The sequence below is a fragment of the Aphelocoma coerulescens genome, chromosome 15, assembly GCF_041296385.1.
Source record: "Aphelocoma coerulescens isolate FSJ_1873_10779 chromosome 15, UR_Acoe_1.0, whole genome shotgun sequence".
Taxonomy (NCBI): domain Eukaryota; kingdom Metazoa; phylum Chordata; class Aves; order Passeriformes; family Corvidae; genus Aphelocoma; species Aphelocoma coerulescens.
In genome coordinates, this window is record NC_091029.1 from 2,825,260 (window position 1) to 2,840,185 (window position 14,926).

The 14,926-nt window shown below is 54.0% G+C and overlaps 1 protein-coding gene across 2 annotated transcripts; it reads left to right on the forward strand.

Annotated features, from left to right (window-relative positions):
• Positions 1 to 1,334: 1,334 nt before the first annotated feature.
• Positions 1,335 to 14,926, forward strand: ABCB9 (ATP binding cassette subfamily B member 9). Of its 2 annotated transcripts, none has more exons than XM_069031076.1 (12): positions 1,335 to 1,423; positions 2,922 to 3,612; positions 3,982 to 4,096; positions 4,563 to 4,693; positions 5,755 to 5,960; positions 6,350 to 6,547; positions 8,125 to 8,253; positions 9,403 to 9,591; positions 10,134 to 10,307; positions 11,720 to 11,879; positions 11,972 to 12,108; positions 13,205 to 14,926. In XM_069031076.1, exons 2-12 carry the CDS (start codon positions 3,000 to 3,002, stop codon positions 13,523 to 13,525), a joined length of 2,373 nt encoding a protein of 790 aa, XP_068887177.1. In that variant the 5' UTR covers positions 1,335 to 1,423; positions 2,922 to 2,999; the 3' UTR covers positions 13,526 to 14,926. The 2 variants fall into 2 exon arrangements, with proteins under 2 accessions (XP_068887177.1, XP_068887178.1); XM_069031077.1 differs by having other exon boundaries at positions 1,376 to 1,423; positions 2,895 to 3,612.

The following is a 14,926-nucleotide window of genomic DNA, read 5'->3' on the forward strand; positions in this document are numbered from 1 at the left end:
GGTCCTGCGGCACCGGGGACAGCACGGACTGTCCCCGAGGTGTGTGGCCCGGCTGCATGGGAGTGCAGGGTGCAGACGTGCCTGCTCTCTTCTGGGAGAAAGGAAGGGGAAGGTTCAAACAAGGGGGTCTGTTCAGTCCCTTCCTGGTCCGGGTTTGCCCTTGGATCATCCCTCAGACCGAGGGAGGTGGCACCATCCTCATTTAGGTTTGGCAGGGAGAGACTCGGTCCTGCCAAAAAGCTCCACCTTGAATGTGGCTTGGAAGTTGCCCTTTAGGAGTGATTGCACCAAAGCCCGGGAGTGATCTGGGTGCAGATGGAAGAGAAGCAGAAACCAGACCCAGCCTAGCTATGGACAATGTTTTCTGCAGCTTAAAAGTGTCCCTGCTGTGAGCCTGAGCCAGGAATAGTCACTCCAGGTCTGAGTGTGTTCCTGGTGGATGTGGGAAGGGCTTGAAGTGAGAGGTTGGTTTGTTGTTTCTTTGGGGTTTTTTTTGTTGTTGTTGTTTTTTTAAGCACTTATTAGCAGAAATAAAATCAACAACAGAATGTGGTATTTTTGGTTTTGGTTATCCAGGCAGAGAAAAATGAATTTGTCTTTTGTAATGTCACCATTCTGTTCTCTCCAAAAGTGGTGTGAACTCCAGGAATCATAAAATCTGTTCCTGTGCTAGTGAGAGTCACAGGGGTGTTTTTTAGCTCAGCAGTCCAGAAACACATGGAAACTTTGGGATAGTGACACTGCCATGCCCCTCTGTCACCTGGATAGCCCACCTGGATGCATGGGGGCAGTCTAGGGAAGAGCCTGAGCCCTTCCATTCCTTCAGAGTTGGAGTGGGAGGTGAAGGGGAAAAGTAATTTACAAGCTGGATTTCTTGAAAGTGGATCCCTCTCTGTCAGGGGTTAATTAAACCCTTGTAAAGTCCTTGAGGGGTTAATTAAACCCCTGTCGAGCCCCTTTTTAAGGATTAATTTTAAAAACTATTTTGAGCCCTTCTGCCGGTTGCTTTTGAGCCAGCTCCTGGGTTGTATTTTCCCTCTTTACTGCAGAAATGAGATAGAGCCAATAAAATAATTTTTAAAATTTAGAAATACGTATTTTGGGGAGGATAAAAAAACCTTCTAAGGTGGGGGAAATCCCGGGGCTGCCTTTGCTGCGTCGGGCCGGGGTTTAGCGGGACAGGGCGGAGCGGGGACCTACCCTCGAACCCCCAATTTGGGGGTCCCCGGTGCCGCCGCTCGGCTCCGTCCGGTCCGGCCGTGGGCGGGGCCGGGCCCGCGCCGCAGGAGAGGGCGGGGCCGGGGGGCGGGGCCACGGCGGGGCCACGCCCAGCACCGACCTTGTTCCCGGGACGCGCCGCCGCCGGTCGGAGCGGGCTGATCCCGCCGATCCCTGATCCCGCCGATCCCTGATCCCGCCGCCGGTAAGACCCGTCCGGGCGGGCCGAGGCTGAGCTGCCTTATGCTCTGAAGCGGGGAGCCGTGTGTGGTGTCGGGGTCTGGCGGGCACGGTCCTTCCCGGCCGTCTTCCCCCCCCCCCTCCCCACCCCACCCCCGGGACATTCTCCTACGGGGGGAAGGCGGGATGCGTTTGGGGACCTTGGGCGGCTCCAGCTCGGGGGCTGGGGACACGGCTGCGGGTGGTGGGGAGCTGCGGTGGCTGCCTCCTACTCCTCCTCCTTCTTCTCCTCCTCCTCCATGGGCCGGATCCGCACAGCTTTGCAGCGGATGGCAGCAGCGAGCACCCTGGGAAGCGTGTCCTGCTCCTCCCTGGCATCGCTGCTCTGCTTTGCCTCCATCCCTCCTTCCCCACCCACCCCATAAACCCCCGTGCTTCCCCAAATTGCAGCCTCTGCCCTGTTTTCCTCCGCTTTTTTAGCTTTTTATCCCACTCGTCCGACCACCGAGCAGCTCTCGCCCAAGGGCACAGCTTGTCCAGTGCCAAGGACTGCCCTTCTCCCGGCGGTTTGATTTTGGGGGGCTGCGGCCACACAGGCCGGAGTGTGGCCGACACACGGCACCCCTTGTGCCGTGCCTTCCGCACTGTGCACCGTCACGAGCTGCTTATCCAGCACAAATTTCAGGGTCAGGTACCTCCCTCTTGCCTATGCGTGGCACCTCAGGGCATGGCAGTGGAGCAGGTGAGCGGCTCACTCGGCTTAGAGCAAGTCGAGCTTTTTGCCCTTCCCTGTGTCCATTCGGACCCTGCCCCACCATCGCTGCTGCCGGACAGACCCTCGGGCGACAGCAAAGGCAGCATCCCGCCTCGGAGCCTTCCTCTCCCACGGGAGGCAGCTGTGGAATTCCAATCCCTTTTTCATTTCCTCTCGGGATTTTTGTTGTGTCATTGAACTGCACTGGGGACAGTAAGGTGTGACAAGCTGCCGTACATATGGTTTAGTTTTATTTTAATGAGGGGGATCCATTATAGAGCTGAGCTGCTCTCCCATCTGCTTTCTTATGGTTTTGACTGGTTGGTTTCAGCTTTGTCCTGGGAAAGGCGGGCAGGGACTCTCGGATCATGACTATCCAAGTTTAACACCTACATGGCTCCGTAGTGCATGACACGTGGCTGCACAGATGTCACGGCAGCACCCAGCGGCCGGGGACCACCCAGCTGGTCCCGCAGCTGCCACAGCAAGCAGGAACAAAGATTCCCATCGGGAAGTGCAGATGTCTGCTTTGGGATTCAGGATGGGTGAAGGCATCTGGGAGGGAAGTTTGTCTTCGTTCGTGCTGCTCATTTAATGAAATACCTTGTGGCGTGTGCAGCAGAGGAGGGGAGGAAGGAGCAGATAGTGGTGTCTGGGGTCAGGATGGGTTGGTGGGGAGCTGGCACAGTTGTGCCCCCATCCTGCTTCCATTCCTACACCACCTCCCTGGGGTGAATAACAGCCCCGTCCCTCTCTTCTCACCCTGCAGCAGAGGCCGACATGACCACGTCCTTCCCGTGCTAGGGCTGCCCCTCACCACCTCAGTGACCCGAGCCCAGCGACGAGGATGCGCGCCTGGAAGGCGGTGGCCAGCACACTGGCACTCAGCGGGGCCGATGTGGTGGTCACCACGCTGCTCTACACCCACGGCCAGGGTGGCCGGAATGTCCTGCAGGACCTGCGGCACTTCAACATCTTCAACTCGCTGCTGGACATCTGGGGGGGCTGCCTGTACCGCAGCTGTGTGCTGCTGGGGGCTGCCATCGGCGTGGCCACCAACACGGCCTATGGCCCCCGGCGCCTCAAGGCATCGCGGACCTTCATCGCCGTCATCTGCCTCCTCATGGGCATCTACATGATGGTGAAGCTGCTGCTCTACTCAGAGGTGCGGAAGACCATCAGGGACCCCTGGTTCTGGGGGCTCTTTGCCTGGACCTACGTGGCGCTGGCAGCCACCTTCGGGCTGTGGCAGCTGCTGGCCTGTGTCACCTCCTCCCGCGAGGCGCTGGGGCCTGGCTCTGAGTCCCGTGCCGAGGTGGAGGAGAGCTGTGATGGGGGCACCCCCAGGGACAAGCGGGAGGAGGCAGCAGGTCCCACCATCCATAAGCTGCTGTCCTACACCAAGCCCGATGCCTTCTTCCTGGGTATCGCCTCCTTCTTCCTCCTTGTGGCTGCCTTGGGTGAGTGAAGGGACCACAGGTGGGCTGTGGTGTGCTCCCATCCTCAGCAGGAGGGATGGAGCCATGGTGGTAGGGCTTGGAAGCACCCTAGGCTTGCTTTTTTTGGGGGTGCTGGGTGGCACGTGCTGCATGGGGTGGGTGAAAAATGCAGTGGGGCCAAACCAAATGCAGCAGGGGGTAAAATACAGTGGGAGTGCAACATCCCCACGTGCCACTAAGGGCTGCACCTCTCAAGGGGTATTGTGTGATGGCTGAGTATCTCTGTGGTGGGGATGGGGTTGCCCACAGGCTGTTGCAGTTGGGAATACAGGTCCTGTGCCAATCCCATGCACTGGGGCTGAACCTCCATGTCCTGTGCTTGTCCTGCAGGAGAGACCTTCCTGCCCTACTACACGGGGCTGGCCATCGATGGCATCGTGGTGCAGAAGAGCATGGATCGCTTCTCCACGGCAGTGCTGGTCATGTCGCTGCTCGCCATAGGAAGGTAATCCAGGGGCTGGATTTGGCCCTGACAAGGAGGAGTTTGGGGTTTTCCCACAGGAGCTCGTGGTGATGGTGGGCACAGGCACCCACTCCACCAGTTCACTGCCAGACCCCAGGGATGGTCTGGGAATTCTCTGCACTGTCACGATGCAGAGAGGCCGTGGTTGGCAGTCATGAGGCCTTTGTGTAGCCCTTCACGTCCGTCTGCTGGAGGTGGGGGAGCAGGAATGGACACAGGGAGTGGGTTCCCTGGGGAATGCTGTTCCAGCAGTGCTGTGTTCCCTCCCAAAGCTTGTGACTACCATGGTTAGGACCAGCCACCACTGTGCTGGTGGCACCCAGGAGAGGTGTGGGCTGGTGATAAGTGGTGTGAGCACTGCCTGGGCCCTTGGCCCAGCACAGGGGTGTTTGTGTTGCTGAGAGGGTTTCGTGTCCATGGCTCTATAACGTTTCTTATCTGCAATTAGCTCATTTGCCGCAGGTATCCGGGGCGGCGTTTTTACGCTCATCTTCGCAAGGCTGAACATCCGCCTTCGCAACTGCCTCTTCAGGTCACTGGTGTCTCAGGAGATGAGTTTTTTTGATGAGAATCGCACAGGTTGGTTCCTCTCTGCCCCGGATTTGCTCTAACCCCTCTATCCCATCCCAGATTCTTTCCCCTTGGCTTGCCCTACTAGCATACAGCAGATTGGAGGCAGCCAGAGGCAGCACCCACGTTTGTAGTTAGAAACAGAGGCAGAAAGCTCTTCCCTTTCAGTTGCCTCCCAGCGTAGGGATGCCCCACTTATCAGCCTGGCATCCACCAGTCCCAAGGCTGACATGCTTATTTTCAGTCACCCCCAAAACTCCCATTTCCTTCCTCCCATCAGTGCCTGTTGGTGGGCTGCTCTCCAGCTCTGCTCCAGTCCCTGAAACCTCGGATGTGTGAATCTTGCTGGATGTGCTTGTTGCTTCCCCTGTTTGCAGTTCAGTCCTGTCCCAGTCTTGGTCCCAGGCCATGCCACTCCAGTGTAACTTTCACACATTTAATTTCGTCTCAGCAATATTTTTAGTTTTGAGGCTGTTGCTGTATTTAGCAGTCGCTGCACAGTGCCTTGGTAGCAGAGGACAGCAGAGATGTTACTGGAAGTGAGATGTGGGTAACCCTGAGCTTGCACAAAAGCATGGGAATTCAGCTGGACTCAAACACGGGCCAAGGATTTAGGAGTTCAGGGTGGTTTGCTGGCTGTAACACTCAGCTCCACCAAAAGGCGCCGCCAGAGCTTCATCCCTCAGTAGCTGGACCCATGTCCTTAGGTCCCTTGGGTCAGCTCCAGGCTGTGGACTGTGCTTGGCCTGTGGGTTGCCCTGTGGTGTAGGGTGCTGCCACAGTCCCCTTTGCTGTCCTACAGCCACCCTTGGTGACGCAGGTGATGTAACTTGTCCCTTCAGGTGCATCTCCTGCCTCTCGTGCATGCAGTAATCCAAGCTCCTCTGTTTTGCTTTGCATCCACAGCAGTGGAGAGCTGCCCCCCTTCCATGCCACCCTTCTGACCCCCAGCTGGTTGGATGGGGAGCTCCACCTGGCCCCCTGGCACGGGATGTGGGACACGGTTAGGCAGTGACCTGCCGTGGTGACATGTCCCTGCTCTCCCCTTCCCTGACCCCTCGTTGCTGCAGGGGACGTCATCTCCCGCCTGACATCGGACACGACCATCGTGAGCGACCTGGTGTCCCAGAACATCAACATCTTCCTGCGCAACGTGGTGAAGGCCACGGGTGTGATCTTCTTCATGTTCAGCCTCTCCTGGAAGCTCTCACTGGTCACCTTCATGGGCTTCCCCATCATCATGCTGGTGTCTGATGTCTATGGGAAGTACTACCAGGTAGGCAGGAGCAGCTGGCATTGCCACAGTGCTGGGCTGGTCTCCCTCTTAAGCCATCAAGGAGCTTGTGGGTGGCCTTGGAGCCAGTGGGAGTGATGTTGGAGTGTTTTGCTGCCAGCAGTGGGGGCAGGAAGGTGGCATTAAACCTGTGTGGGCACACAGGTGGAACCTGGGCTCTTACCTTCTTTCATGCTCAGGAGTGGAAGCATCTCATGTCTGACAAGAGGTGGCTGGGCCATGGGGTGTCCCTTGTATGTGCCTGCCTGTCCTCATGCCATCTCTCCTCCACCTTTGGAGACACTTGGTGGGGTCCCGGAGCCTGGGGCGAGTGGGGAGATCAGCAGCCTGGCACCTGCTGAGCCCCCTCTGCCTCCCCCTGCTCCCTGCAGAAGCTCTCCAAGGATGTGCAGAGTGCCCTGGCCAAGGCCAACAACACGGCTGAGGAGACCATCTCGGCCATGAAGACCGTCCGCAGCTTCGCCAACGAGGAGACGGAGGCCAACGTGTACTGGCAGAAGCTGCAGCAGGTGTACAAGCTCAACAAGCGGGAGGCCATGGCTTACACCTACTACGTCTGGTCCAGTGGGGTAGGTGGAGGGCCCTGGGGCGTCCCTGCGTGGGGCTGGGATGGGCAGGGGAGTCTCTCCGGATCCCAAAGCGCACAAGGCGCCTGCACGTGGTTCTCCTCCGCTCCCAGGGAACTCTGCAGGGTGAGCCCAGCCCTGCTCTCTGCTCTCTGCTGCCGGTAATCCCCGGGCTCTTGATCGTTTATTACTTTCACCCATCAAAAAACATAATCCCGTTCCGCCCCGAGGCAGCGTTGTGTCGCTCCACAGAACTGCCTGTTTTCCCCTGCAAATTGGGAAACGATTGATAAGAGCTCAAGGTCGTGGAGCACCCGTGCCTGTGTGTGCTGCAGTGTGTGCCTGTGCCAGCTCCGCTCCGGGGCTCCGGCAGGGGAACGGCCACAGCTTCTGCTCAGGAACGGAGATTTTCTGCGTGTGGGTGGTGGCAGGGGGAGGCTCCTGGGCTTTGGCTTTGGGCTTTTTTTTTTATTTCTTCCTGCAAAATGCTTTTTCATCATTTAACACCAGGTGGTTTGGGGCTTCTCCAGTGTTGGCAAAAGCCACACGTGAGGCTGCCCTTATCCCTGTGCATTCAGGGATCGAAGCAATCTCTGGTGAAGGATTTGTGAGTTATGGTGCCTTCGTGCAGCTGTAAGAGACTTTATGGCTTCCCAAGTCTGGAAGCAAAATGGGAGGGAGCATTATTAGCATTGTTTCTGGGCTCCCAGGTGAAGCTGGAGCATGAGCTGGGTCGACACTGATCCTGACAAGTCTAAGAAGGCAAAACCCCTCAAAAACAGCTCCTGCAGGGCTCATGTAGAAAGAAGACAATGGATAGCTCAGCCCTGGTAGAGTCTTTCTTGGAAGGAACGCAGGAGCTTAAGGTCAGATCACGGCAGAGCAATAGAAGAGGAATTTTTTTCCCCTCTATTTTTGTCTGTGTGAATTTACAGCCTATTCTGGTCCCACAGGGCACCAGGGCATCACTGCTTTTTGGAGCACCTGGGCAGCATGGAACAAAACCAGCTGAATAAAAGGGGCTGGTATTTGACACATCAGAGCTGAACTATCTCCTTTCCAGAGTAGGTGGTACCCCCCACACTGACTTCAGATGAGAGCTGAGGTTATGCTTCAAGGACTTGTACATGCAAGGAGGATATTCTGTATTAACTCCTGGCTTGATTTTGTGTTCTAAATTAAAGTATGTCACACTCACATAACAGAAAGTTTATTTTAGTGGTGAGGTGACTGCATACCGTGGATAATTTGAACATAGATTATTATGCTTGAGGACCTTAGTCCAAGAGAGGAGTTCATGAGATGCTCTGTTATTTCAGATAAATTCTCCCTCCTTGGCTGTTGTCCCTCAGGACTTGTTTTGTTGAAGGTATCTGCCCAGCTCTTTAAATCAGCCCATGTACTTGAGTTGTTTATCCATGCTCACTCCTAGGGCTGCCAGCTGCACTGTCAGGAATCCTCAGCTCAGGGCTCAAAGGATAAATGTCAGCACATGAAGTTTGGGTTGTTGTGTGAGTAATGACAAACACACCAAAATATCCGTTGTCCTTGCTGATTCTGGGGTGTTTTCTTGCTTTCAGCTGACCCTCCTGGTGGTCCAGGTCAGCATCCTTTACTATGGCGGGCACCTCGTGATCTCCGGGCAAATGACAAGCGGAAACCTGATATCCTTCATCATTTACGAGTTCGTCTTGGGAGACTGCATGGAGGTGAGTCTGTTTTAGCAGGGAATCACAGAATGGGTTGGGTTGGAAGGGACCTTAAACACCATCTCATTCCAACTCATCCCTGCCATGGGCAGGGACATCTTCCACCAGACAAGGTTGCTCCAAGCCTCATCCATGCTGGCCTTGGACACTTCCATGGGTGAGGCAGCCAAAGCTTCTCTGGGCAGCCTGTGCCAGGGCCTCCCCACCCTCTGGGCTACCCCATGTCAAGAGGATGTTTGTCTCCCAGAAGGTCCCAGGGCAGTTGCAGGGATAGATCCAGTGCTGACTTTCCCATGACACATTTCTTTGGTGCTGTGGCACTGCCAGAGGGGGGGTTATCCCCTCTGCTCCCCATTCCTCCCTTGCCGTGGTCTCACAACCTTCATGTTCCTGAAGCAGCTTGTCCCCCAAAAAGGCAGCTGGAACCAGAGGGGTCAGGCTGGCCCTGCTGAAGGGCAGAGCTCTGGCTGCCTCCCAAGCACATTTCCTGGCATGAAGAATGAAAGGATTACAAAGCTGCCTGTTAAATTTCAGGCTTCATTAAAAACTTAATTATATTATTTTTTTTTCCCTTTCCCTGGAATAGGCTGCAAGCTGCTGCGTTGGCAGCACCTTAGCAAGATGGGATTGTGGGTGGGATGGTAGAGCCCACCCAGGGCTGCCTTCCCCTTGCAGAGGCATAAACTTGGCTAATCCAGGCAGGAATGATCCAGTTGAGGTTTCCTCACAGCCAAGTGTGGCTTTGGTGGTGCTTCAGCCTCTGTGCAGGGGCAGAGCAGAGCTGGAGGCAGCTCTCCCAGCTCTCACTATCTGTTTGGATGACTGCAGGCTCTGGTGGGGTTTCCAGGCTGTGGTTTTGGCATGGATTTAGTTTGGTTTGGGATCTTTTTTCCCCTCCTGATGGGAGGGGCATTTGTAGTACAAACTGTTCTGCAGCTCTGGATTTAATATTGAAAAATGCCCTTTCCCTGGATTGTCCATGTATCCCTTCCATACCCAGCAGAGGAGGAAGAGCTTTCCTGTGCCTGATGACTGTAGTCAATGTCAGGCTATAGGAGACTTGGGATTGCTTCAGCCATTCTCCTTAGGGTGGCACCGACTGATTTCCCATCACTTGGGAGGGTCTCACCGCTGCCTCTTCCCTTCCAGTCCATCGGCTCCGTGTACAGTGGCCTCATGCAGGGAGTGGGAGCTGCTGAGAAGGTCTTCGAGTTCATCGACCGCAAGCCCACGATGGTGCACGACGGGTCCCTGGCCCCGGATCACGTGGATGGGAAGGTGGAGTTCAGGAATGTGACGTTTTCCTACCGCACTCGCTCTGCAACGCAGGTTCTCCAGGTGAGCCCAGTGGGCACTGTGCCCTCCCAGCACCATGTGCTGCTGCTCCACCCTGGCAAGAACCAAACCCCAGCCCATGGGGAGTGTCAGCTGCCTATCAGAGATGTGTAAAGGCAGGCTCAGCACATGCTGGAAAACAGATTAAAAGGAACAGCGGGTGTGTAGGGTGGGCCTTCCTTACAAGGAATGAGATTTATTAAGAAAACCCTTGTTCCCCGCTCAGGCATTAAACGTGTCAGCGTGGTACAGGGCTTTGTGCCAAGCTGCCTCAGACTGTTTCTGTGGGAGAGGGGCTGGGACGATGAGGCAGGGGGAGGCAGCAAAGGGGTCAGTCTGCTTTTTAGAGGACCTGCTACCTCATCAGGCAAATCTGAAGCAATTTGGAGGCTTTTTGCTTCCCCAGAGCTAGGACAAATGGCTGATGGTGCACATCACCAAGGCAGAGGGTCACTCTGGCCAGATTTTGGCTACCTTTCTTGTGTAGTGCCCCAGGACACTGAGAAAAGCCCGGACCTGAGTGTGCTCTCCCATCCATGTTGCAGAACGTGTCCTTCACCCTGCACCCTGGCAAAGTGACAGCGCTGGTGGGTCCTTCAGGGAGTGGGAAGAGCTCCTGTGTCAACATCCTGGAGAACTTCTACCCTCTGCAGGATGGGCAGGTGCTGCTGGATGGGCGTCCCATTAACATGTACGATCACAAGTACCTGCACTCCGTGGTACGAGCGACTGATACGTGTATTCTGGTTATCACACCTGTATTCTGCTTAGTCCAGTTCCCACCTGCAGAGCCCAGAGGGGATGCATGGCACTGTTGCACATTGCTTTGGATTTGAGCTGGCAGCTTCAGAAATGTCCAGAAAGCTGGAGGCTGGAAGCGGTCCCAGAAATTAATTCGGATAATTTGTGGGGGTGGAAGGAAAAGGGATGGAGGGTGGTTTCAAGGGGAAGGGGAAGCCTTCCAAAAACAGAACAAAAAACATGTTTAGTTTGGTATTTTTTGGCCAACAGAGTAGAAATATGGTTTTGGCTGTTGGATTAATTATCATCTAAATCTGGTTTGGAAAAAAGAGTTTTGCATTCCTCCAGCACATTCTACCTTAAGATCTTAAAGTGATTCTCAGCTAATGGAGAGTTGAACCTCTCAGGATCCTGGCAGCAGCTGGAGTACCAGAGGGGCTGGTGGTTTGCCTAGAGAGGGGTCCAGGCCCCTCAGCTCTCATCTGTGTGTCAGCACAGATCAGCCTTCATCTCTGCAAGTAACGGCCTCCTTTGTTTGCCCTCAGAGCAAATGGCCTCAGCAGTCAGCAGGAAAACCTGAAAACAATTGATCAGAGACAGGCTGGAAAGCCAAAGTCACTGTGACTAATTTACATTCCCTGCCCGTACAGAGCGAAAATCAAAGGCCAAGCAAGTCTTTCAGCTTAGAAAGCCTGGTATGCTGTTAGGAACACGGGGAGAAGTCAATTAAAATATGATCGTGTCCCCCTGGCTCTCTTCATGCACAGTTCTGAGTAATAGTTTGAAAGGTTCGATTTATTCCAATATAACCCAAAAAGGGTTTGATAAAGCAGCTGAACATGAGAGTGAGCAGCCATGGCTGGAAGGCAGGACAGGGAGGCTGTTGCTAAGCAATTAAGGAATTGCAGCAGTTACATCCCTAACTTGCTCATTTGGGATTAAAAGATGCAAGAGGGCTCATTCACACGGCCCAAGTGTGATTACTGGCCTTGAAAGGAAAATCAGCAAGGGCCTGGGAGAAGGTCTCCCCAGCTTGACTTATCCCAGCAACTGGTTTTCCATTCTGGGAAAAGCAAACAATGATGGGAGTAACAGATTTGGAGCAAAACCACAGCAGGCTTTAGGAGGGGAAGCCCACCCCAGATGCCAATGTGCCAGCATTGCATCGGGTTTCTTTCCTGCAAGATAGCTTTCCAGCAGAAGATGCAAACTGGACAACCCTGACATTGGCATCCTCACTGGAAGCTCACACTGAGCACTTCTATATCTTGGTTAATGGCACTTTTATATCTTGATCTTGGTCCTTACTCAGCACGAACAAATACCAATGATCCGAGATGCCGTGCAGTGCATCTTCTGCTCCTGACCCCTGCTCTCTTGCTTCCTGCAGATCTCCCTGGTGAGCCAAGAGCCCGTGCTGTTTGCCCGCTCTATTGCAGATAATATTTCTTATGGCTTAACTTCAGCCTCCTTCGAGTCAGTGGTTCAGGCTGCCCAGAAGGCCAATGCCCACAGCTTCATCACCGAGCTACAAGACGGCTACCACACAGGTACCCACCCCTCTGCAGGGCCTGGCAGCTGGACTTCTGTGGCAGCTCTTGATTTGTATTTTGACCCCTTCCTCTCTCCCTTCACCCAACAGAGGCAGGTGAAAAAGGAGCTCAGCTGTCAGGTGGCCAGAAGCAGAGAGTGGCGATTGCCAGGGCCTTGATCCGAACCCCTCCCATCCTCATCCTGGATGAAGCCACGAGCGCGCTGGATGCAGAGAGCGAGCACGCGGTGAGTGGCTCACTTGGGTGTTTGGGCCAGAGGGGGTTTGGAGGACAGACTGTAGCTTCAGTTTCCAGCCTGTGGGCAAGCTTAGTCTTGACATGGTGCGATCAGAGGGTGGAGTAAGCTGCCAATTCCGTAGCAGGAATTTGCTTCCAATGCTTTTGTAGCCACCAGGAAAGGAAAAATTCCATGCTCACAGCAGCCAATGCCTGACAAACCTGATGAGGTAGGGATCTTTGCTGATTTTTTCAATGTGGAAAGTGTTAATTGGCATACAGAGACTCTGTGTAGCCTTTTAGGACAGGATACAGAGGAAGACCCTATAAAATGGTGCTGCAGCAAGGAAAGTTGGACTGCCTGAGCTCAAATCCCAGCCGAGACACCAAGGAAGCCACACTTGCAGGAAAAGCCTTGAGCATCCTGTGAACTGGTTTATCTGTCTGGGACGTGATGACCAAACAGCTCTACCAGCAGCAGTTTGGCCTCACTGATGCAATGACATGAGGGAAAGCCTGTTCAAGGCTGGGGTTTGAGGACATGCCTCCAATCCCAGAGGACAAATCCTGCTGGGGCAGCCCAAGTGTCTGACCTTGGAGCAGCTTGCTGCCTCATAGGTCCTCAGCCACGTGTGTGGTACCTGATGCCAGCCCAGGGCTGGTTTTGGCTACCCAGGGGTGTCAATGTGACATGTGCTTGATGGCCACCTGCCTGCCTTTAGACGTCAGTGCTATTGTCTCTTGACTGAAAAAAAGCCTCTCTTGCCTTGCCTGGATACACTCAGGAAAGAATGCTGCTTTTCTGAGCAGCTGCATTCACCAGGTATCGGTTTGCTGCAGTCTCTGCCAGCACCACATGGCCTCCAAATTTGGGGCCCAGCTGTAACAAGTCCCCAGCTTGCAGGATCAGACCTGTGTTCATACCTCACCTGGCTGGACTGAGATGGTGTTTGGGCTGCAGCCGGGAGCTGGGCCAGACATGCTGGTGCTGGTAGTGCTGCAGGGAGCCAGAGGAGAACAGATCTCCAGTCCAGAGGTTTCTGGACACTGACCACAAAGCTGCTGTTCTCCCAGTGCCCGGGCGCTAACGCCTTTTCTCCCCGCAGATTCAGCAGGCGATTTACGGCGACTTGCAGAACCACACGGTGCTTGTCATAGCTCACAGGCTGAGCACTGTGGAGAGGGCACACAACATCATTGTGCTGGACAAGGGCCGCGTGGTGCAGCAGGGCTCGCACAAGGAGCTGATGGAAGAAGGAGGCCTTTATTCCAAGCTGGTGCAGAGACAGATCCTGGGGCTGGAGGGGGGCGGCACGGACAGTGTCCAGCCTGCGAAGGCGCCCGGCGGGCTGGAGGAGGAGTTCAGGATAGACCATTCCCTGCCGGCCGCGGCACAGGACGATTACAACAACGCGGCTCCCAAGTGAGGGCGGCCGCGGCCGGCGCTCGGACGCTCCCTGGGACGCTGGGCCGGAGGTGGCAGAACGGCACCGCTGGCTCGCCCCGCGTCACACACCCGTGCACACCCAAACACACACCATAGAGCTTCCTGCAGGACGGGCTGGCGGGCACCTGCCAGCTGGCAAAACAGGGATTTACCCGAGGGAGCTGGGTCTTTAGCAATTCTCAGCATTTCTACTGGGTTTCTTTTCTTACTACCAGTAACTCCTCTCGACTGGGACTTTTCTCCCATCGATCTGCATGTGTAACTGCTATTAACTGTAATGGATGTTAAATGCATGCGTGGAGGGGAAGGTTGAAAACCCCTCCAGGAATTTCAGGGGGTGGCTTTTGTGGCTGGATAGAAAAACGGTGAAACAAGGTCCTGCTCCCTCTGTCAATCTATGGGGCTAATCCAAAATTGGCTGAAGCCTGTAGGGAGTTCCCTTTGGCTTCGGTGAAAACTGGATCACTCCCATGGAGCTGAATGCCAGGAGAGTTTTGCACTGAGTGCCTGCAGGCTCAGGCTCCCAACCATTGCTGCTGAGCTTGTATCATGTAGTATCCATCCTTGCTGGGACAAGCCAGGGGACCAGGAGGCAGATGTTACTTTCTGATTTTCTCTTGGTGCTTGGTGGGTGTTTGTTTTTAAGGATGAAATGTTTTACCATAATTGGGTTAGAATTTGGGGCTTGGGGTTGTTTTTTTTTTGATTGGTTTGTAGTTTTTTAACATTACTTGTGTGCACTGTGCAATGTCTGTCTGGCTCCAGCATCCACTGAGAATTGGTCTGTTACTTCAGAATTTTTTTTAACTCACAACCCCGGTGCTGGTGTGAAAAAAACACTACTAAAGACAGGCATAAAACACTAAAAGACAGCACTTTATAAATCCCACCAAAGCTTTGTTCAGCTTCAGGCCACGCTAGTGACTTCACTGCATGGGAAATCCGTACAGTCACATTCCTTGAAGTCCAACTTCAGCTGCCTGAACTTTATAATGTGTTTCTTTGAATATAATTTATTTTAGTATGAGGGATAGAAAGAAATGTGTTGCTCCTAGCCCTTTGGGGTAATGGCTCTGGCTTAGTAGCATTATCCTGCTATAGATTGGCAAAAAATCCTATGCAGCCAGGCAGGTGCTGTTTTAAAAATAGCATTTCTAGGGGAACACTGACTTCAGACTCTGCATAGTTAAGAAATTCTCTCAAGCACTTTAGCTCTCATGTTTTCTGATACTTGAATGCTGCTGCATTTTCCTTTTCAGCAGGTTTGCATTTTTGTTATTGGCAATGTTTTGTTTTCATTTAGTGATGTTTTACAAACTCTAAATTTAGTGTCCTTGAGGAGGGATGCTCAAAAAAATAAAATACTACCTCTGCCACTCAA

Bases quoted from the DNA above. Each gene is read 5' to 3' on its own strand.
- ABCB9 (XM_069031076.1), top strand. From the start codon at position 3,000: ATGCGCGCCTGGAAGGCGGTGGCCAGCACACTGGCACTCAGCGGGGCC. The intron at 4,097-4,562 runs GTAATCCAGGGG...ATCTGCAATTAG, and splicing joins TCGCTGCTCGCCATAGGAAG to CTCATTTGCCGCAGGTATCC. The intron at 6,548-8,124 runs GTAGGTGGAGGG...TCTTGCTTTCAG, and splicing joins ACTACGTCTGGTCCAGTGGG to CTGACCCTCCTGGTGGTCCA.